Source organism: Hemicordylus capensis, chromosome 6 (genome assembly GCF_027244095.1).
Source record: "Hemicordylus capensis ecotype Gifberg chromosome 6, rHemCap1.1.pri, whole genome shotgun sequence".
NCBI lineage: Eukaryota > Metazoa > Chordata > Lepidosauria > Squamata > Cordylidae > Hemicordylus > Hemicordylus capensis.
In genome coordinates, this window is record NC_069662.1 from 163,923,413 (window position 1) to 163,947,378 (window position 23,966).

General features: G+C 48.4%; 1 protein-coding gene across 2 annotated transcripts in view; it reads right to left on the reverse strand.

Annotated features, from left to right (window-relative positions):
* Positions 1–368: 368 nt before the first annotated feature.
* The window catches only part of LOC128331818 (vasoactive intestinal polypeptide receptor 1-like), a 40,955-nt gene continuing 17,357 nt past the window's right edge, over positions 369–23,966 (reverse strand). The window contains exons 2-13 of one of the 2 annotated variants that reach the window (XM_053265713.1): positions 22,824–22,923; positions 20,784–20,891; positions 20,190–20,299; positions 15,162–15,259; positions 14,013–14,145; positions 13,691–13,844; positions 12,125–12,185; positions 10,545–10,617; positions 7,295–7,389; positions 6,214–6,343; positions 3,668–3,709; positions 369–1,826 (exon numbers count right to left, since the gene is read on the reverse strand). In XM_053265713.1, coding sequence (XP_053121688.1) covers positions 1,644–1,826; positions 3,668–3,709; positions 6,214–6,343; positions 7,295–7,389; positions 10,545–10,617; positions 12,125–12,185; positions 13,691–13,844; positions 14,013–14,145; positions 15,162–15,259; positions 20,190–20,299; positions 20,784–20,891; positions 22,824–22,923 — 1,287 coding nt within the window. In that variant the 3' untranslated portion in view covers positions 369–1,643. Of the gene's footprint in view, positions 1,827–3,667; positions 3,710–6,213; positions 6,344–7,294; positions 7,390–10,544; positions 10,618–12,124; positions 12,186–13,690; positions 13,845–14,012; positions 14,146–15,161; positions 15,348–20,189; positions 20,300–20,783; positions 20,892–22,823; positions 22,924–23,966 lie in introns of those variants that run through there. The other variant, XM_053265714.1, reaches the window with a different exon arrangement.

The window sequence follows — 23,966 nt, forward strand, 5'->3', positions numbered from 1 at the left end:
ATACAATTTTATGCCGCATTAATAGAATTGTAGGATGGGATCCAGTTGCCCTTGCATAGTATGAGAAAATACATGCTGCTGTTTGCACTACTTTGCAATGTTGCACAACAGCTAGTGGAAAACCTTTTCCGGGACATCAACAAGAATGTGCAGTGTGTCGTACAACTATTAGCCAATACCCCATGTTGTGCTTGAGGTTGTGGAAGGTGTTGTGCAACAATGAGCCACATTGTGCTGGAGGCAATGCAATATCTTCCAGTAGTGCAGGAATTAGTCGGGAAGAGAGGTTCCTCCCTTTGCTCAGCATCCTTGGGCAACTTTCTCACAGCCCTAGTCTGGATCCCACTCACAGTTTCCAAGCCACAAGATATAATCATTCCACTTTATTCTGCATTACTCAGAACACATCTGGAGTATAGAGTCCAGTTCGGGCAACAGGTTATGAAGGATGTACACAAATAGGGCTGTCACACTGAAGAGGGTAAAGCCTTGATCTCTGCCACCCTGAGAGGCAGTTTTAAATCTAGTGGGGTTATGTTACATAATGGCGCAGCGGGGAAGGAACTTGCTTAGGGAGTAAGAGGTTGCTGGTTCGAATCCCTGCTGCTTTGTTTCCCAGATTATGGGAAGCACCTATATCGGGCAGCAGTGATATAGGAAGATGCTGAAAGGCATCATCTCATACTGCGTGGGAGATGGCAATGGTAACCCCCTCCTGTTTTCTACCAAAGACAACCACAGGGCTCTGTGGTTGCCAGGAGTCGATACTGACTCAACGGCACAACTTGACCTTTTTACCTTCATGTTACAGGAGGGCAGATTTGGGTTGAACATTAGGAGAAACTTCTTAATGACAAGAACACTTGGACAGTTAAATCAATCACCAGAGGAACTCTCCATCACTGGAGGTTCTCAAGGAGAAGCTGGACAGTCATCTGTCAGGAAGGCTTTAGCTCTGGATTTCCTGCATCAAGCAGGGGTTAGCAGAGGCTTCTGATACCCCTGCAGCTCTCACTTTCTATGATTACTGAAACAAAGTGCTTTGACTAGTCTAAAGTGCTCTATAAATGTTATTTATGATTATTATTTATTTATTTTATTATTATTTATTTTTATTATTATTATTTATTTTATTATTATTATTATTATTATTATTATTATTATTTACTACCACCAGCTTATCCAACCTTCTCCCAGATGAAACAGCTCCTTTTCACCCTCCTGAACATATGGCACCAACCCCCTAGAGATGTTGGCTCTTGGCTGTATCAGAATGCCACCTTCCACACACACACACACACCCACCAAACATCCATATGTTCCAAACTTCAATTCTGATGGTTATGAGCTGAGACTAGCAGCCTGAGCAGCCAGCTTTTGCTGTGACACTGGAATGTGATTCTTAGACAAGTCGCTGCAGCTGCCACTGATATATAAAGTCCTCAGAAGTGACCAGAAACCGGCTCGAGGTCGCCTGACCCTGACTCAGCCTTTACTGTCAGGGCACTCGCAGTTCCAGTACTCTTGCTAGGCCGAAAGTGTTCTGGTGCAGTTGCCACCCTGGCTTCAGAATGTGCCGGAGCTGTACATTCAGAGCAGGGTTTTCCCCAGGAACCCTGGCAGTCAGGCAGTGACCAAAAGTTTCAGACAGAGGACAGGCCGTTCTGACAGATGCTTCTTTTGGGGCTGATTTTGTCCAGCAGGGATAACTGGGTGACGTAGTTAACGGGACTGTTTTCTCTGGAGAGGCTCTGATGCTTCCGTGTGAAGCTGAGGTAATGCTGGTGGTGCCACTTGCTCAGGCGTTTCTTGCACTCAGCCTGAACCTATGAAGAAGAAAGCCGAGGTGAGAAAAGACACATTCACATGTTACGTTCAACACTCGTACAAGAAGTGTACAGTGTACACAGGTTCAGTCATTCACCTGTTCTGCTGAAGGCAGGTACAGACATACACTTCCTATCTGTACCCTGCATTTGAAGGGCCTGTATCCAGGTTCATTTTATAAATGAATACAGGTACAATCATTCACACAAACGCGTGTACAAGTGTATAGACATCTCTACACTGGTACAGCATTATGTCTGAATTGGGCTAGAGAAAGTGCAGGATTAAAATGAGGGTAGAACCAAAATATAACCCCTAAATTCAAACCCGTATTCATGGGCTGCCAAGATGCCTTTTGTTTATGTTCAAGGGAAGGGGCTTACAAAAATAAAGGAATTTCACCCTTTTTGTCAGAGAGGGTAGGCAGGAAGAAATAAGGAGTGTGTTCCCTAGCAACATGAGTCCAATTCAGATGTTATGCTGTACGAGTGTACAGATGTCTATACGCATGTTTGTGTGAATGATGGTACCTGGGTTCATTTTGAAAGTGAACCTGGATACAGGCCTTTCAAATGCACAGCACAGATAGGAAATATACTTCTGTTCCTGCCTTCAGCATAATATGTGAATGACTGTACTTGTGGATAGTTCTGTACCGGTGTATACTGTACACTCGCCCTACGAGTGTTGAACATGACATGTGAATGGGCCTATGGAGATGCTTCCTTCTCTTCTGGTGCTGTGTGCAGCAACCTCACAGCAATTTTAGGAGAGAGCAAAATGTCCTTATATCGCCTGGGCAAAAGAGGCAGCCCCCCCCCCGCCCTCATCCTCCAGTTAATGGCACAGGGCAAGAATATAAGGGTGGGTGCTCGAAGGAGAGTTACCCAATTGCCTAGGCAAGGCAACTCAAAGATTCATCCAGCACTCAGCTGCAGCCTCGCTTCTCTTACCGCTGCAAACAGCCACACAAGAAGCAAATTTAAAGTTCATTTTAAAGTTCATTTGGGGGTCTTCCAGTAGTGGCCGGAGCAAGCGCCACCAGGGGGCAAGGAGAGGCACCTTTAAGAATAAATGAGTAGGTGCTTACCTCCGCTCCAGCCGCACCTGCGAAGCTGCTCCAAGCACCAACGTGCTGCCCAGCACTCCCTGCATTGGTGGATCGTCTCCGCCACTCACCTGGCTTCCGCTGAGCCAATCCCCCGCCAGCGGCTAGGTGAGTGGCGGAGCTGATCCCTGGCACAGGAAGTGTTGGGCAAGGACCCATCTGCCGGAGCAGAGGTAGGCACCTACTAATTTATGCTAAAAGGTGCCTCCTGCCACCCCCTAGGCAGCGCCCACACCGGCTGTGCCTGAGGTCCTCAGATTTCAATGAGTGCTGCCCACCACTTCCAAGGGAATCTCTGCAACCATAAGGACTAGAACCTTGCTTGGTCTTTCTGTACAGAATGAAAGCGGAATTCCTCAAGAGGCTGAGGTTTGGGCCCACTACCAAATTCTGCACTAATACAGCACACAGAATATATGCAACCTTGTATACAGTCAAGGGAACTGCATTGCAAAAGACATGCAACTTGTTAAAGAGGGCAGATCCCAGCTTGAGACTGTTCAGCAACAAGGCTCAGACTTTGAGGGGGATCAAGGCAGAGGCAGTCCCAGCTCTTAGCAGGGCCCCATGGCCTGAATGAGTGTGAGGAGCAAGGGGTATGTGTTGGTTTTGTGCTTCTCTGTAGCAAATCAAGGCACCTACATTGTCTCTGGTCTATTCTGGGAAGTGGAACAAAATGGAAGCCGTTGCCTTTCAAAGGCATTTCAAAGAGCTCTGATGATTGCCACTTACCTCTCCATTTAAGAAACAGTACAGAAGAGCAACAACAAAGCCCTAAAAGAAAGAAGAAGAAAAGAATGATACACATGTGCCGAATCTCATCTGTAGGCCATGGGGTCCTCACATTCAGCTGCAAAGCAAAAGATAAACCTGACAATGGCATTAGAACATGGGAAGATTCATGAGCAGCCAGGTAGAATCTCACCGGTCAGATCGGACTCCTACGATTACTTTGACTCCTGATGAAACTGCCAAAGTTTAAGCAAGGTGTACTCAAAACTTAGAAAATATAAAGGTCATCCACAGATTCACTTGAAAGGGAAAGACAACGTATTTCAACTTGTTTGAAACAGAGAGAGATTTAATGATTGTTTATGTATGCATATGTTTTCGAAGGCTGAGTGCATGTTCTTTGAACCTCTGAAGCTCAGTTTGCAAGATGGGGCCTTAGCTCAGTGGTATAGGCCGTATTCACACAGGACGTGGAACCGTGGGTCCAATGGACCCATGGTTCTGCAGCCCCCTTCCCCCGCTCTCCCACCCGAAATCAGATGTACTGGAGAGCATCCTCTCTGCAGTCAGTGGGACTGCAGAGAGGTGGGGGAGCTGGCTGTGCAGGCTTCCTTCTTGGCAGAAGGACAGCCCACACAGCCATTCGAGCCGGAGTGAAGGAGGAGTTTATTCCCTCAACTCCAATTCCATAGGGCTGAAACTGTGGTGCCAGCATTTGGATATAGCTCTGACACTGCAGAACCGGAGTTCTGACACTGCAGAACCGAAGGTTCAGAGTGCAGTTCAGGGAGGGCAACCATGGGTCCCTTTTCGCCCTTAACTCTGGTTTCCAGCATTTGGACGTGTGGCTACAGAAACTGGAGGTGAGGGGACCTCTGGTTTCCTATTCCATCCCAATTCAGCCATCGATTCTACTTTGCATGCAGAAATTCCCAGGTTCATTTCCTGGCATCTACAAATAAGGGTGGGAAAGACCCCTGCCTAAAACCTTGGATAAGCCACTGCCAGACAGCATGGATTAATGGTCTGACTTAGTATCAAATTTTCCTATGTAAGATGGCACCAACTTTATTAAGGAATCTAAGTAATGAAAATACACTAGAAATGTACTGGCTGGCATCCAGACCAAATTACGCATGAGTAGTCCTATTGAAATTTAGTCCTATAGCATTGCTCCCAAGTAGTACTACTGGGTAACTTTATCAGCCACTAATCCCACCCCCAGCAGTCGGCACGACGATGAACATTCAGTGACATCACAACCACTTAGCCGATGGCTGTAGTGGGCTGGAGCTCACTCGAGAATTTCCTTGAGACATTAGTGTGGAAGTTCGTGTTGTTTCTCTGTTGATGTTTGCATATCTCCCAGTCTCTTGGCATTTGGGGTTTGTCGGCAAAATACAGGAAGCAGCAAGCAGGGAAAATAAATCATGGATTTATCAAATTAAAGAAGCTTGGGGTGGCACATCAACATCCTCAACATCACAACAAGTCTGTAGGGAAATTTGGGCTAAGAGAGAGTGTTTGCTCACCCATGATCAGAAATTGGAAGTGTGCACCGCTTGTCCTACCCACTTGTCCTACCCACTATTGGATCATGTGAACCTGCCTTGTATATTCAGGGAATTGGGGCCAGTGCTCCCTCTAACAGGGATTCCCAGAGGTTGTTGACTACCACTCCAGCTGCTGAATCCCCCACTGCAGTGGCTTTTGCTTGGGGATTATGGGAGTTGTAGTCAACAACCTCTGGGAATCCTTGTTAGAGGGAACACTGATTGAGGTGTTCTAGCACAGCTCAGTGGTAGAACACCTGCTTTGCATGCTTTACCTTATTAGCGCTGAGAAAGAGCCCCACTTCGAGAGCTGCTGCCAGTCCGAGTAGATAATAGTGACATAGAAAGATGGTTTTTGTGGTAGCCGGCATGAATTGTCCCCTTTGCTAAGCAGAGTCTGCCCTGGTTTGCATTTGAAGGGGAGACTACATGTGAGGACTGTAAGATATTCCCCTGAGTGGACTGGGCCGCTCTGGGAAGAGCACCTGCATGCTTGGCATGCAGAAGGTTCCAAGTTCCCTCCCTGGCAGCATCTCCAAGATAGGGCTGGGAGAGACTTCTGCCTGCAACCTTGAAGAAGCCGCTGCCAGTCAGGGTAGACAATACTGAGCTGGATGGACCAAGGGTCTGACTCAGTATATGGCAACTTCCTATGTATGTATGTATGTATACTGCTAAATATCAGGTGCCGGTGACCTAACAGGAGCAGGGCCGTTCCTTGGATGGTCTGCTTGTGGGCTTCCAGAGACATCTGACTGGCTGTTGCTGGAAACAGAACATGAGTCCGGATGGGCCTTGGCCTGACCCAGCAGGGCCCTTCATTGCCAGAAGACCCACCTCCTGGTGTAGAGGAACACTCCCACTGCAGTGGGGAGGAGAAGGTGATCACTAGGAACTGTCCCGTTCCACAGAGGCTTGCTTCCTTTCCTTTTGGGAGGGAGAACTGCATCCTTCCCACCAACAGGATAGCACCCTTCAGGTCTCCAGCCTTACCTGAAAAGAGCCCAAGCCCAGCTCAATGTACAGCCTGGCAACCACACCAGTGCTCTCTGGGAAGAAGGCAAAGACGACATAGTGAGCCCCAAAGAGAGGGATGAGGAGCAAGGTGGATTTCGCCAGTCTCCTGAAAGAAAGGAGGTTGAAGGTAGCTAGCGTCAGAAAAGGTAGGGAAGCATCCTCTGATTGGGGAGGGAATGGGCTCCAGTGGGCTCTCATAGGGCCATTTGCTGGTGGACTACAGTCTTCTTCCCCTGATGTCCCCACCGGAGGATGCTGTGAGTTCACATAGGCATGGGGTTTGTCCTTCATCATTGCAGGGTTGTGTGACTGCTGAGTGCATTGCGGGTACCAGCAGAGGCACAGAGAATCCTGCCAGGAGGCCTCACCTCACCTGGTGCTGCCACTGAATGACGTTCAGCTCAAACTTTATTCCGGTCACTAGCCAGCAAAAAGAAAATATGCCAGGAGGAAAGCTGGTCCTTTGGTAGCAAGCATGGATTGTCCCCTTTGCTACGCAGAGTCCACCCTTGTTTGCATTTGACTGGGATACTATATGCCTGAGCACTGTAAGGTATCCCCCTTAGGGGATGGGGCTGCTCTGGGAAGAGCATCTGCTTTCTTCCATGCAGAAGGTTCCAAGTTTCCTCCTGGCATCTCCAAGGTAGGGCTGAGAGAGATTCCTGCCTGCAACCTTGGAGAAGTCACAGCCAGTCTGTGTAGACGATTCTGAGCTAGATGGTCTGACTCAGTATAAGGCAGCTTCCTATGTTCCTACGTATGTTCACCTACTGAAGAGATGTGTGCCTTTATAATGCCACGACAGAAGTCCCGATGCTTCCACACGTGCCTCATGATGCCCTCCAGTGAGGATGCCTGGTCTCTCTCCTCCATGCAGCAGGCACTCCGCAGTGGAAGGCAACACTCCACCAGTATATGCCACATGAGCCACCTCTGGGGCAGCCCACATATAGGTTGAAGCCTGTTGACATCCTGCCAAGAGATGTGGATGTACCCATCCAGGTTATGCTGACAAAGTTGGGTGTTTGGGGGTGGGTGGGGGTGGGGGATCTCTTACGCAAAATGCCTTGAATGCCTTCCTCCAGCCTCCAAAGAAGAGTTTAATTTCTGCACCAGAATGTGGATGACGTTGAGAAAGATCAAAAAGTTCACCTAGGAAGACAAGAGGAAGAATCCAGATGCCCTGATGCACCAAAGCTAGGTCACATTATTTCACCAAGAAATGGCATCCATTTCTGTGAGCCGTAATCTGAAATGGTACAGTTTCAGACACAGATCACACCCAGCTCAATGGGAACGAGGGCAAAGGGATGGATTCAGTAACCCATAGCATATCTTCACATTTGTTGCCCTACAGAGCAACAAACTGAGCAAAGAGGCGCCTTTTAAAGTGGTGATTCTCTTATATTTAGCAGCAGGAGAGCAATTGGCCCTATCCATCCCCTACACAGCATCCCTCCAGTGGCTGTTGCTGGTGTCTATCTTATGTTTCTTTGTTAGATGGTGAGCCCTTTAGGGACAGGGAACTATTTTATTGATTGATTTTTATTTCTCATGTAAACTGCTTTGGGAACTTTTGTTGAGAAGTGGTGTATAAACATTCACCATTGTCATCGTAGTAGCATGTACACACTATACACATAGTCCAGTGTTCTTCATTGTAAGGCCTGGAGGCCAGTGGTAGGCCCCAGCAATAGGGATGTGCAAGCCGGTTCAAATTTGAACCGGTTTGAATTCAAACCAGTTCAGTTCGATGGTTTGAATTCAAACTGAACCAGGCATTGGGTTTTACCTGCCGGTTCGAATTTGAACTGAACTGAGTCTGGTTTGTTTTGAACCAGTTCAAACTGGTTAAAACTGGTTTGAGCCTGCAAAACTGGGTTGGGTGGTAGGCACCCATGGATGCCAACTACCACCCAAAGCAATTGGACACTCCTATGATATTTAATGATTTTTTGAAATTTTTATTATTATTGCCCATCATTCCCTATGTGGAGTACCTAGGGGGGAAAATTGGGGTTGATGGTACACACTAAGGGGTGCCTACCACCCGCAGAACAGCAAAGTAATCTGAGACTCCTGCGATTTTTTGTGAATTGAAGTTTTTTCATTTTTAAAAAAATTCCTCCCATAGGGACTAATGGGGATTCCAGTAAATGTAACACTTCATATTGGGGGGTAAGGGGTGGCCCAGAGTGGAGTGTGGTGGGTGGTAGTTCCCAAGGGGGGCAAGGAAGCTACCAGAATTATTTCAAAGGAATTGGGCAAAGGGCTGATTTTTTGGTGATTTGTTGAAGTTTACGTGTCTTTAAGGTTTTTCCCATAGGGAGTAATGGGGGTTTCAGCAGCCCAATAACTGAACTTGGGGGGTGCTGGGGTAGCCCAGAGCGAGTGGTGGTGTAGTGCACATAGGGTGCCAACCAACCCCATGGGTTGCTTACCCATGGGGTACAGGGGTTTGTTGTTTCTGAGGTGTTCTGAGTGTAGATTCTCTGGTAGCAAATGAAAGTGGATTCATGGTTTGTCATTGAAAATCTCATATGCTGCTAGAGAATTTACACTCAGAACACCTCAGAAACAACAAAACCCAGTCCCACCAAGGGTTAGCAACACATGGGGGTGGTTGGCACCCTCTGGGCACTACATCACCACTCTCTCTGGGCCACCCTGTTATACCCATTTTACCGCAAGGGGAAAATGCAAATTTTTCTTCTTCAAAAAATCATTAAATATCGCAGGAGTGTCTGGTTGCTTTGCGGTTTGAGTAGTAGTTAGTACCCCTGGGTGCCTACCACCCAAACCTAGTTTTGGAGGCTCGAACCTTTGAACCAGTTCAAACCGGTTCGAATAGAACTAGGCTCTGTTTGGTTCAAACTTGGAAACCTTCAAACCAAACCAGTTCAAATTTGAACTGGTTCAAATTCAAACCTGTTTGCACATCCCTAATGCAGAACACCTAGGGGCACAAACCCAGGGTGGGTGGTAGGCACCCGGGGTATTTTCCCCATAGGGAATAATGGGGATTTGAACTCAATGTTCACAGCAATTAAAGCCACACACTGTTTGTTGCACTGAAACAGACTAAAATCTTTTCTAAAATTATAAAAAACAAACCATGACCCCCCACTGGCTTGGGGCTCCCAAGGGGAGTTGTGGCAATACCTGCCTTGCACCCAAACCTGCTTTGGTGCTCAGGCACCCCTGGGGGTGGTGGTTTGGGCATCCTCAAATCCCCATTATTCCCTATGGGGAAATGCAAAAATTAAAAAATCTTCCCAAAAAATCATCTGTCCAATTGCTTTGGGGTTTGAGTGTCCAATTGCTTTGGGGTTTGGTGGGTGGTAGGCACCCCTGGGTGCCTGACACTCACCCTGAGTTTGTGTCCCTAGGTGTTCTGCATAGGAAATAATGGGCCAGTTCGAGTCCCCATTATTTCCTATGGAGAAAATGCAAAAATTTGAAAAATCTTCAAAAATATCATTAAACATCACAGCAGTGTCCAATTGCTTTGGGGTTCAGTGGGTGGTAGGCACCCCTGGGTGCCCACCATGCACCCCAGGTTTCTGCCCCTAGGTGTTCTTCATAGGGAATAACGGGCCAGTTTGAATCTCCATTATACCCTATGTAGAACCTTTTAGAACCAGTTCACGTTGGGTTCGAATTCGAACCAAACCAAGCGGGGGTTCAAGCAAAACCAAAACTGAACCTACCCACCCTGATCTGAATTTGACCCAAATGGTCCAAACCAGTTTTGTGCACATCCCTGAGCCTTACCAGTGGCAGCAACTGCACTGGGGCTGCCATCTTGCTCTCAGGAGCTTTCTCAACACAACACTACATCTTGACACACACAGCAGCAGGGAATAAATGTGAAACAAGCAAGCTCTCCTTTCATCCCCCTTTCTCAAAATTGAGCCTACATTTTTCAACAGGGAACCCTTAGCAAAGAACTAGGCTGGGGATCTCTAATAGGGAACTCTTACCACCACCACCACCAAACTATAACTAAGGTTTATTTAAATCAAACCACAAAAGTGGAATAAAACTGATGTAGGTTTGTAATGTAGGCAGGACCTTGGGCCTTTTTGCCCTGATTTTCCAAGGGAGCTCTCTGGCTTGTGCATTTTAATCACACTACAGCTTACTTGATCATTTCAGTAAAACATAAGGCAAACAATAATGTGCATCTATAAAAATTCAAAGGGCTACAAGAGAGACACACGTAGCCCCCGTGTTCCCCATGACTGAAGGCAATTGCTGGGCTTTCAGTTCTTCAAAGCAATCAGGAGATCAAAAGGAAAACTCACAAATACGGTTAATAAGATGGGTCCCTTGATGATCCACAGCACTGCAGAGTTCTCCTCGTCATCATCCCAGCATCTGAAATAGCCAACAAAAGAGGAACAAATTAGGCACATTAATCAGGACAAAGAGTTCTCCCTCCCCCACCCGCCGCACTTGAACAAATTTACTGTGTAAGTGAGCGCTCTGCAAACATGGTTTTCCAGATCGTGAGTAGCCACGGTGTGGCTTCGCGCCACGCTTACTCACGAGTAGACCCCAGGAGGGGAGGCAAAAAGCCGCCTCCCAGCTCTGGGGGTCTCGCCAGCATGCTGGAGCTTGCAGGGGCCAATCGGCCCCCGCTCCCCCCAGCCCCCACTGGCCCTGTCTCGGAGCCAGCAATCGTGTGGGCAGCTGATCCAGCCACCCAGGGTTCCCTCCCCACTCACTGCCACAAACCAGGTCTCACGGATTGTGAGACCCGGCTCAAGATCTTCCTAAAGAACCAGTGACTGACGATAGGATACAGCTTATCTCGTTTGAAATCAAGCAATATTTGCAAAACCATGGGATAAAACAAAGATAAAGATAAAATTAAAACGCTTTCTTTATACCATCCTCAAGGGAATGGCTTAGTAGAAAGACTGAACAGATTAGTGAAAGAAGGTTTACAACTGGCTACTATGCAAAAACAAACCTGGAAAGAGGCAATCCATGAAACTCTATTTGCTGATCAAACTACTACTCATTCCACTGCAGGAAAATCACCTTCCGAACTGCTCAGAGGATGCAAAGTTACCAGCAGACTTACATAATGGCAACAACTGATAGAGTTTTCCATTCCATCTCACAGAGAGGATGCAAAGATTTGTGATCGGGTGAGAGAGAAGCAATAAAAATGTAATTTATATGTAGATCAGAAACAGGGGTGAGAAACCGTGAACATTTAAGGTGGAGAACATTGTCCAAGTACGGCTGCCTTATAAAGTGAGTAAGGGATGTTCCAAGCATTCAAGACCAAAACAAATCATTGAAATCTGAGGAGATTCTGTCATATTGGATGATGGAAAGAAATGAAACAGTGTGAGACTTTGCAACATGCTTAGTATGGAAATAGAGGGGAGGAGAGGAATTTGATCTTGCCTCCAGTTTTGACATCACAGAGGAGGCTGATGAAAGTGATGGACAACCCTTTTAACCAGAAAGGACATCACTAACAACTCCTGTGCCAGATAACCCAAGCATTAGGAGAAGTGTGTGTGTGACAGGAGACCACCTAAAAGACTTAAAAGATTTTGTCACTGGTTTTTAAATCAATTCAATTCTGCTTGTTACAAAGCGGAGGGACGTGTGGTATTCTATCCAGTATCTGTTATGTTTTGTTGTTTAGAAGTTTGTTGTTAGTATGTTTTGTTGTTCAGAAGTTTGTCCCAGTAGGGATCCTGGAGAGGGCGGGTGGGGTGGAGTCAGAAAGGAAAAGGGAGGGAAAGAAGGAGAAAATGGAGTTGTTTCTGAATAAACTCTTAGTTAAGGGGGGCAAACATTTTTGCTGGGTCGATTTCTCATAATTGTCAAACATCCTAATGTAGCTGACAATATCGCTCACCCAGTATTCTGTTTGTAAATTCTGGCCAAGATCCAGGCTGACGCTATGGTTGCTGGTACTCCTGAAAGAAAGAATGAAATGATGAACCAAATTAAGAATGTTTGTACAGTAACAGCATTGGATCCCAAGTCCCCAGGGTCCCCACCACCACCACCACCACCACCTGCCTTCTGCAACACTCTTCTGCAGTGACTCTATGCAGTGGTCCAGGAAGGCTTCATTCCTTTCTCTACAGGGAGATCTGGGTCTCTACCCTTCCTTTGTGTCTACTGGTTGCCCTAGGAGCCCAGCTCCAAGATCTGTGAGGACGGGCTGAAGTTGCTTATCAGTGAGGCCGAGAGATTCTGCAAGGCACTTGCACCTTTCCCAGGATTCACCTTTTGGTTCTAAGATCACATTCCAAGGCTGAATGCCAGCAGGTTCAATCCCTGTCATGCCCAGGTAGGGCCTGGGGGAGACTCCTGCCCGAAACCTTGGAGAGCCACTGCCTGTCGGACAAGACTGCGGTAGACGGACTAATGGTCTGACTTGGTAGAAGGCAGCTTCCTGTGTATCTATCAATTAAGCCCTGAGGAGTTTATTTTAATTAGTTAGTTAGTTAGTTAGTTAGTTAGTTAGTTAGTTAGTTAAATCTATCTCTATACCACCCAAAACTTGCATCTCTGGGCATTCCTAGAGTTCCCACAGCTCTATCACTGACAGCCTATAAACTGGCTGGGCAGAAATGTTGCAGTTCAAGCAATAGAGGACAACTCCATCCTGGGTTATGGGACTGGGGCTACACAGAAAGCTGCCTTATATTGAGTCATTCCATTGGTCCATCTAGCCTAGGATTGTCTACTTTGACTGGCAGTGGCTCTCCAAGGTTTCAGGCAGGAGATGAGTCTTTCCTGGCCCTTCCTGGAGATGCTGGCAGGGATCAGACCTGAGACCTTCTGTGTGCCAAGCAGATGCTCTACCACTGAGCTATGGCCACATCCCCTAGGTGTGGTCTGATGAGGCAAATATGAGACACCTACAATCCAGGTGTCTGTGAGGTAGCTGGGGAAGAAGACAGCAGATCTTCTAGGCCAAGTCAGCTTGCATAGTCTTGCCACAGCCCCAGGCATCCAGCTACACCTAGCAGCACGGAGAGCTCAAAAAGAATACATCCGCTACGGTTGCTTCACCCACACTTTCTCGGAAAGGGTATATGCTAGTAGAGGGAAGGGAGGGAGGGAGGGAAGGAGGAAGGGAGGGAAAGAGAGAGAAAGAAAAAGGAAGGAAGGAAGGAAGGAAGGAGGGAGGGAGGGAGGGAGGGAGGGAGGGAGAGAGAGAGAGAGAGAGAGAGAGAGAGAGAGAGAGAGAGAGAGAGAGAGAGAGAGAAAGAAAGAAAGAAAGAAAGAAAGAAAGAAAGAAAGAAAGAAAGAAAGAAAGAAAGAAAGAAAGAAAGAAAGAAAGAAAGAAAGAAAGAAAGAGAGAGCCCTGTGTACACCTTCATGGTGTACACCATCAAGGTGGCGGCAGAGTGAACACCAAAGCCCAAACTGAATTTGATAGGAAGAAATGGCAGGGCAGCCTACTAACCCCAGCCAATCAGGATGAACTTCCACACATACTGTCTGTCTGACACAAAGGTCAGCATCAGCAGTGTCTGCAGGTACATGCCTTCTACTAGCAGCCAGAAGAAGTTGGCTAAAATGCTGAACTGGAAGAAAGCCACTGCTGCTTTGCATGCCACCTAAAAAGAGACAGACACAAAGAAAGCTGGTTAGTTTCCAATAAGGAGATCATCGTTAAATTCCATAAGGGATGGTGTCTGAGAGATTGGGGTGGAGCTTGGTGGGATGGGGTGGAGCCAAAAGGCACCTGGCCTTTTCAAAAGTGAAGGTGCATTTAAAAAGCCTACTGTTGACATCAGACAGTGGTCCATGCTGTCATCGGAGAACAAAATGGTGTCCTTGGTGAAAACGGCTGTCGCCCGCAGGATGAACGAGATGAACAAATGCATGTGGATGTAATTCCGTGTGCAGTGGAATTTTCTGGACAGGAGCAGAAAGGGAAAATATCAAATTGCAACATGATACCACATAGTAGAACTGGATTTTGCTTTCGCTGTGGCTGCAGGTGAGGTGAGGCCCCAGATGATGGGCAGGTGGTTACAGATGCAGTCACAGCATGATCAAATCCCAGGCAAGCCAACCTGTACTGTGATAGCCATAGAAAAAGGCATGTGTGGGGCAGCCTCCGAGGAAGAAAAAGCAAAGGGCAGCATCCAGATTAGGAAAGACAATGTCCCATTGACATCACTACGATAGTTGTGACTACCAAGTCCCATTCATTTCAATGGGACTTAGTTATGACTCACATAGTCTGGATGTTGCCCAAAGACTCTAAACACATTACACACCATTGTCAGCCATGTTTGCTGCCAATAGCACTGGATTCTTCCAGGCATGGGCAGAGAAGCCAAGTTGGCCTCTTTGCACATACTGAGTCGAAAGCGTGCGAGACGGAGGTCTTGCATGGCCCATGGATATTCCTGGCTAGTAGAGGAGGCCATTTCCCAAAGCCTCTGGCCCGATCTGTCTGTCTGTCTGCGTGAACTGAGAACTTCTATTCAAGGTCGTAGTGGTGGTGTTTTTACAGGCCACTGGCCATGGGGCAGACATCACTGGAACTTGCAACACGGTTCTAGAAAAGCCCAGGAATATTCATGGGCACTCTGGGAAGTCTTATTGCATAATTCAGGCCTCCAGAGTGGCCAGTGGATGATAAGACCATCACCCAGGGGCTGCACCAGATATGATGGAGACATGGGAGATAGAATCCCAGAGTGGCCCACAAAGACTCTGCCAAGACGTTGCAGAGCACATGTTCTGCCACTGAGCTTTGGCCCACAAGCACACAGCACGAGAGAGGCTCGGAGGTGTTTCTACGCATTATGTGAACAATGGTCTGCTAAGCAGATTGCAGAGTCAAATCTCCTAAAGAGAAAGGCAGATACGAGAACATCAATATGGGTGGGAGTTAGCCAAAAGGCACTGTTAGCATTTACCGGAAGAAGGCAAAGACGAGAAGCGCTGTAATGAGCGAAGCCAAAGAGGTTGCATAGCCAGCGGTGTAGATGTGCCAGAACACTGAATAGTATGATTTCTGTGGGGGAAAAGAGAACATGCAGAAGGATAGGCACATGGACCAGACTCCATTCTGGAAGTTAAGGCCTGTTTTCCCTTGGTAACCACTGAGGAGGGGGAGGGGGGGAGGAGGAGGAGGAGAAGCAGAATGGTGGTGACTAAGAAGGCAAAGAAGAAGGCAGCTTTCCTTTCCATTACTTTCCTTTCCATTACTTTCCTTTCCATTACATCATTTGCTTTCTGATTCCTACCCAAGGGGTGGTCAGCTTCTGTATTCTAAGAGAGGATGCTGTTCTCTACAGGCAAGGGCCCAGAAGTGGAGATCACTGCCTAAACTGCTTTCCCTTGCAAGATGGAAATTATGTTCTTATAGACAAATTCATGGAGGACAGGTCTACCTGCTGGCTATAGACCACTCCAGCCTCAGAGGCAAGACGCCACTAAATACCAGTTGTAGGGGACCAACAGCAGGAGAGAGGCATCAAGTGGGCCACTGTGGGAAACAGGATGCTGCACTGGATAGGCCTTGGTCATGATCCAGCAGGGCTGTTCTTACATTCTTATGCTGGATGCAAGGGCATGGTCCAAAGGGACTCTTGTCAAAGCTCAGCAGGTCTAGGCCTGATCAGTGCAGGGATGGGTGACCACTTGGGAACTCTGTATATACTGCCATGAGTTCCAAATTGACAGAAAGGTGGGCTATAAGTCAGGGATGTAGGAAGGTTGGTGGCAGCCCCAGGATAGGATGTGAGGGTGGGTTCCACTGGGTGTGTGTGCCTCCACCTCCACTGGGCACACTATCTCATGCTGGCCATGCCCCTCCCACCTTCATCAGCATGCAAGGGAGAGGAAAGAAGCACTGAGCCAGGCTGGCAAAGAAAGCATGCACCAGCTGGATGGGCCACACATCCATGCACAGCACTGGCAATGCCCTTCTGTCAGCGTGCTGATGCAGGTGGAAGTGGCAAGGTCAGAGTGGGGTAACCTGCCCAGCAGCAGCCTTGATAGCAGGTGTGCATTGGAAGGGCAAGGGGGTGCCCTGGGAGTGTGGGAGTGCCCTGGGTTCCCAGCTCCCATGGCCCAGGGACATATGTCCCCTCCTGTCCAACAATGGCTACCCCACTGCTAGAAATGTAAGAACTAATCAATAATAAAGTTGGCACCAGCAATCGGTGAGCATTTCACAGTTGTGGAGTACATGCACTTTGGCAAAGAAATATGTATCTTTTCATTGAAGTGTGGGATATCTCTGTTTCTAAATAATCTCCCTTCAAATGAAACTGTGGGAAAGCTTTTATCACCAACATTTGCTTTGGCAGTACAAACCTTAACAGAAATTGGCCTCCGCTTGGAACCTGGATCTAGCCCTGCCAGTTAACCATCCCTGCTCTAAAGGACATGGGCCACCAGAGGGGCAGAGAAAGTTGTATTCAACAGAAATTGGATAATATCGTTCCCATCCCTACCTAATTGATTTCTGTGGATTTTAGCTCATAGACCCTGGAGTTATTGGGCAGGTGCTAAAAACACACAAAAGCTGAATTAAAATGAATAGAGGAGATGCATATAATAAATGTTAATACTTACAACGAATAATGAGCCCATTATAAGCTTATTTTTTAGATAGTACAATACATGACTTCGCAAAGGCTTACTAAGATGTTTCAGATAAGTACTTCCTTTTGTGAAAAGCAGAAGGCACCAAATGCATACTTCCATCATCTATGATGGCTCTGTCCCAAAGCTCATTTGGAAACAGGTGGTTAGACTATTGGCCAAATCACAGGTGAGGGACAGGATTTTGATCAGCTTGCATGATGGAAAAAACCCCAGGGAACAGGAATTAGAGTAACTTGGTTATTCATCATTGCAGACCTCTGTACAGCAGCAAAAATGGCTGGGCACAATCTTGGAAACCATCCTTGAGTCCTACAGCTTGGGAACTGTTAGTAAATGCTCTTGAGGTTGAAGGAATGCATACATTCGCAAGAGCTGGTTTACTTAAGAAATGGTTATACAGCATCATGCCTATTCTCTCATAAAAGACAAGCGCTTGATAGTCTCTGGAACTTGAAATATGGTTCAGATGTATTCGGTTATAATGCTTTTGTACTACAATATAAGGTCGTTCTCACGATGGCGGGTGAATGGTGGGGTCAATAGGCTCCCATTGACCAGTATGGAGAAAGGGGAAGGAATGGCAGTCATGGGAGCCAATGAAGCAATCCTCATGATCACTCCAGGAGGCGACCTCCTTCTGTGGGGAGGAAGCCCAAAAATGCTTACCTCTTCTCTGACTATCGCTGCCTCCTCCCTGGGCCACCGGATCGGCCACCTACATAATTATCAGCTCTGTCACGGAGCTGGTTGATGCGGAGGGGATCAGGGGGCGCTGGTTGTGTAGCCTACTGGTTGGAGGTCTCCTCGTGAGTCACCACAGCACAGAGCTGAGCCATGGAGCCATGCTATGGTGACTCATGATCAGGGAAACAGGGTTAGCAGAGCGCTAGCTCCACCAACCTCATTTTAGGGGAGGGGGAATGAGGCGGGCTAGCAGCCAAGAGCTGCACGGCTGCACATGACCATGAAAAACCAGGCTGGCCTCCCTTAGCCCGGTTTTCTGCGGTCATGAGAATAGCCTCAATGAGTTGAGAGGAGGGAGTTCGCCAGCCTACGGACTCTGTTTTTTCAGGTAGATACCGAGGCGATTCTCACGATCACCCAAAAGCAGGCTAAGAGAGCCTAGTCCACTTTTGGGTGATCGTGTGCTGCAATGAGAGCTGTGTGGCTTCTGGCAGCAAACCTCCCAGAGTACCCCTCCCCTTAGCCAAGGTTAATGGAGCAAGCGCTCCATTTACCTCGTCTTTTCGATAGTGCAAGTAACCTCCCGGGCTTGGGGGGTCTCTCCAGGATGCACTGTGCACTTGCATGGGGCATCCAGGAACCTCTGGTGGCTACGTGGCCCCCCATCCCCGCACCCCACTCCAGCTCCATGACGAAGCCAGAAGTCATGTGGGCAGCTGATCAGCTCCCTTTAGTTCATCTGCGGGGAGAGTGGGCTAAGCCCACTCTCCCCGCAGATCAGTAGAAAATCTACTGAATCTATCCCCGTGGTCAGGGAGCCTAGCCTGCTTTCTACTGATCGTGGGAACCACTGGGCTCGCGGGCAAGTCCGGTGGTTCCAAGGCGGCTTGCCCGCCTAATTTCCCTTCCCCTTAAATGAGGTTAATGGAGTGAGCACTTGGTTAACCTCAGTTTGGGGGGGGGTTGCTTGTGTGCCACCACGGCACGTAGCGACACACAAGTAGAGCCCCGACTGGGAGGCTGCAGACAGCCTCCCAGCCTCGAGGGTCTCTCCAGAATGCCCCACGCACTCACGTGGGGCATCCTGGAACTTCTGGGGGCTGCGCAGCCTCCAATCCCCGCAACCCCCACCGGCTTCGTGACGGAGCTGGTAGTTGTGGCTGCAGGCATGATCGTCTGCAGGGAGAGCAGGCTAAGCCCGCTCTCCCCACAGAGCCCAGTAAGGTACTTCACACAAATCATAGGAACATAGGAAACTGCCATATACTGAGTCAGACTATTGGTCTATCTAGCTCAGCATTTTCTTCACAGACTGGCACCGGCTTCTCCAAGGTTGCAGGCAAGAATCTCTCTCAGCCCTATTTTGGAGAAGCCAAGAGGGAACTGGGAAACTTCTGCTCTTCCCAGAGTGGCTCTATCCCCTGAGGGGAATATCTTGCAGTGCTCACACCTCTAGTCTCCCATTCAGATGCAACCAGGGCAGATCCTGCTTAGCTATGGGGACAAGTCATGCTTGCTACCACAAGACCAGCAATCTTTCTATCTCTCTCCTATCTCCTATCTCTCTCCTATTTCCTCCTATCCCTAATAAGCCCCTGGTGGCACAGTGGTAAAAAACTGCCGCCCTGTAACCAGAAGGTTACAAGTTCGATTCTGACCAGGGGCTCAAGGTTGACTCAGCCTTCCATCCTTCCGAGGTCGGTAAAATGAGTACCCAGAATGTTGGGGGCAATATGCTAAATCATTGTAAACTGCTTAGAGAGCTCCGGCTATAGAGCGGTATATAAATGTAAGTGCTATTGCTATTGCTATTGCTATCCTAAATCATGTGAAGCGCCTCATTTTGTTATTCCCAAAGTAGGTAAAATCACTTGTGTGGCTAACCTAAGGGTGCACTGCCCTTCTTCTCAGTTGCTCTCATGGTCTTTAGTGAGGTGACTATATTGCCAAATCTGATTAACTGCATAGCATGTTGATGTCATTCCATTACTACATGATCCCTGATTGGCTGGAAACAGGCATCTGGCTAATCTGGACAGGGATAAGAAGCAGCAGCCGGCAGCAATAGCCAGGGAGACAATGGTGCCAGATAGAATTGAAGACATGCATTTAACCATCCAAGTCTATTGGGAAACAACTGCTACTCCAGGAACATAGGAAGTTGCCTTCTATTGAGTCAGACCAGGGTTTCTTAACCTTGGGCCCCCAAATGCTGTTGGACTACAACTCCCAGAATCCCCAGCCACAAAGGCCATGTCTGGGGATTCTGGGAGTTGTCGTCCAACAACATCTGGGGGGCCAAGGTTAAGAAACCCTGAGTCAGACCATTGGTCCATCTAGCTCAGTATTGTCTACACAGACTGGCAGCAGCTTGTCCAAGGTCGCAGGCAGGAGTCTCTCTCAGCCTTATCTGGAGATGCCAGGGAGGGAAATTGGAATCTGCTCTTATCAGAACAGGTCCTTCCCCTAAGGGGAATATCTTACCATGCTCACATACAGTGCTCCCATTCAAATGCAAACCAGGGCAGACCGTGCTTAGCAACAGGGACAATTCATGCTTGCTACCACAAGATCAGCTCTCCTCTCCCAACATGGCAATTTTTGGTTCAAACAATGAAATGGGCACAGCCCCAGTCTTCACTGACCTGATCTTCTGGACCCTTTGTAAAACCTTCTTCAAGTCCACAGGCAACTGAATATGGAGGGAATGGGTCTGACCAGTAAATGTCTGGTGTACAATTTCTGTGGAGGAACCCTGTGAAGAACATCAGTGTGAAACAATTCATATAGATGAGGTACTACGATGTCAGTGCATCCTGTCATATCATAATGCCTGTGATACATTAACATTGCCACATTTTGACGCCACCTTATACTTAAATGCCTGTGGGCCATCGAGCTCAGTGTTGTCTACATTAACTGGCAGCAGCTCTCCAAGGTTTCAGGCAGGAGTCTTCCCCAGCCATACCTGGAGATTCTGCCAGGAATTGGACCTGGGACCTTCTGCATGCAAAGCAGATGTCCTACCACTGAGCTCTGGCCCTACTAAGCTGCTTTTGATGGACCATTGGCCCATCTAGCTCAGTAGTATCTACTGTAGATGGCAGTAGCTCTCCAGATTCCAGAGAAAAGCACTACCTAGAGATGCTGCCAGGGACTGAACCCAGGACCTTCTGCCTGGTTGTGCTCTACCAATGAGCTATAGCCCAACCCTGCCAAAACCCATGGATGTTCCTTGCCATGCACGTTGGTGATGTCTTCAAAGAATCCTGGGCATGGAAGCATCACCACCTCTCCAAATGTGGCTTTGGGCCAGCAGCTCAGTCCATCCCAAACTCCTGCACATCCTGAAAAGGAAGACATTGTGAAATGAAACACTTCGGCTTTACAGCTTCAGAAGGGTCTCACACATGGGAGAGACCACATTATGCCTTTACTGATAGAGCTACACTGGCTGCCAATAGGCTTCCAGACAAAATACAAAGTGCTAGCTATAACTTATAAAGCCCTAAACGGCTTAGGCCCTGGGTATCTAAGAGAGCGTCTTCTTCACTACCAGTCCCACCGCCCACTGAGGTCATCTGAGGAGGTCCGTCTCCAGTTACCGCCAACTTGTTTGGTGGCTACACAGAGACAGGCCTTCTCGGTCACTGCCCTGAGATTGTGGAATGTGCTCCCTGCTGAGATATGATCCTCCCCATCTCTGGCAATTTTCAAAAAACCCCTGAAACCCCATCTTTTTGCCCAAGCTTTCTCAGCTTTTTGAAACTGAGCTGGGTCTCACAATCAGTGAGACCCGGTTTATGAAGCTAAGCAGGGAGAGTGGGCTAAGCCCGCTCTCCTCGCAGACGAGCAGGGCGGGAGCCCTGGGCAGCCCGACTGGCCGCCCAAATGACTGCCGGCTCCATGACAGAGCTGGCAGGGGCTGGGGAGTCCGGGGACCGTGTGGCCCCCGGAAGCTCCAGTATGCCCTGTGCAAGCATGCAGGGCATACTGGGGAGACCCCGAGCTGGGAGGCTGCTTTCCAGCCTCCTGCCGGGGGTCTACTCGTGAGTTGCCATGCCACAGAGCCGTGCCGTGGCTACTCACCATCCCATAAACCAGGTTTGCGGAGCGCCTGCTCTGCAAACCCGGTTTAAGGGGCAGGCTACTTGAGCGCGTTACCCGCTCAAGAACCACCAGGCTCACAGCAGAGCCCGGCGGTTCTCACGATTTTCCACAATTGTGTGATTAGCCTCATTGTCTGTTTTAATTTTATGGTTGATTTTAAACTGTTGATTTGTTTTAACTTTTATATATGTTTTATTTGTTTTATGTTAAATGCCCAGAGATGAAAGTTTGGGCAGTATATAAGTCTGATGAATTAAATAAATAAATAAATAAATAAGGGTTTCTGGATGGATTACATGGTGAGGCTGTTCTCACCCGCAGCCAAGACGGGACTAAAGCAGCCAAGCCTGGGTTCAGCTGCAAGTGAGAACCGCCAGGAGCCACACCGCTCCCTGTGGCACCTCAGCGGCAAATCCACATAGGGAGCCCGCCCATTAGCCGAAGTTATGGGCACTCTCACACCCTTAACCTGGGCTGACTGTTCGTGTGTCCACACTGTACAGTGCTGACACAGGAGCAGGCTCCTGGCCAGCGCCAGGGGGTTCCCCAAAGTGCCCCGTGCACTCACAAAGTGCATTGTGGGATTTCTGGGGGCCAGGATGATGTATCCCAGCCCTAAAACCTCCACGCCTCCTGGGGTAGCGTCTGGGCACATGATCATCGCGCCCAGCAAAGACTGAGCAATCGTCTGTGGGGAAGGTAAGTTTAAGCAGCCTTCCCGGCTTCCCACTCGGTAGTCCTCTCATGGGATTGTGAAAAAAGGCCCAGTATGTATTTAGTTAACATGATAAGTACTGGCCTTGTTCACCCAATCCTGCAAATCTAGGTTTAATGTGGGTTACCAACATAAGCGTAATTGTGTCCTCAGATTCATCTTGGTTCATATAAATATGCTAATACCGGTTACTCACATTAAACATAGATTCAGATGATTATGTGAACCAGGCCATTGGCTATCATAGCTGAAGGAACTGGGCAGAGTCATTCATGGTGGTTACAGAGCAGAATCAGGCACTTTGCATTCTAGAATGGTAGAAGGACGGGGAGGGTAATGGGAAATGGCCCTAAAGGCCAATCAAACCTGCACAAAAAATCTACTTTTAAAATAGGGTGGGGGTTTCAATCAGTCTTGATAAGTATTTGCAGGACTTTGGCCCCATGTTCATTACCTTTGAAGTCTGGTAAAAGAGATTCATTCCTTTCTAAACACTGTGTCTTGTCTTTCATAACCTGTTGAAATATCTTGCATTCCGGATGAATGGAAGCAACCTAGAAGGAAAGAGCCAGACAGATCACATGCATGGGTTATTAACTAGGATACCCTTGGATACCAGCAGCCTTCTGTACCAGTATAAAGTACAAGCAGAATTGGGAACTTGCCTTCAGGACTGGCATGATTCCTGAGCCAAGTTAGGTTCTTTCAGACCATTCCCTCCACATGCTGATGGAATGAACAGAGTGGGGGAGTGGAATTCTTCCTACTTACCCCACCTCCAATAAGAACATAAGAACAGCCCTGGTGGATCAGGCCCAAGGCCCATCTAGTCCAGCATCCTGTTTCGCACAGTGGCCCACCAGATGCCTTTGGAGAAAACACAGGCAAGAGGTGAGGGCATGCCCTCTCTCCTGCACTTACTCCCCTGCACCTGGGACTCAGAGGCATCTCTGAGCACTGCATTACTACATTTGCTGGCCCCTCCAATGTCTATGAGTTTCATGTGTAGGAGCTTCCACACCATCTGGAATTCTTTGAGGCTCTTCTCAGGATTATTGAGAAGAGCCGCTAGGGGGTTTGCGAAAGAGGGGGCTAAGCCTGCTCTCCCCGCACATGGGCCTCAGCGGCCACCCACACAACTGCTGGCTCCATCATGGAGCCAGCCAGGGCTGGGGAGTTTGGGGGCCACGCAGCCCCCGGAAGCTCCAGCATGCCCTGTGTGAGCATGCAGGGCATGCTGGAGAGACCCCCGAGCCGGGAGGCTGCTTTTCAGAGTAGCCGTGGCGGAAAGCTGCGCCGCGGCTAGTCATGATTTTAAAAACCAGGTTTGCGGAGCAAGTGCTCCGCAAACCCGGTTTAAGGAGTGAGCTACCTAAGCGGGCTAGCCGCTTGTAAGCCACCGGGCTCACCTGTGCATCCGGTGGTTTACACGAACAGCAAAGATCGGGCTAGGCTCTCCTAGTCCGATTTTTGCTGCTCGTGGGAATAGCCTCTTTGTGGTCAGAGTTCCAGTTCACATGGCAGTCATATACAACTGCACGTGTGCCAAAGCCCTTTTTGCATATGCGGAGAATGAGTGGACACTGGGGGCATGGCC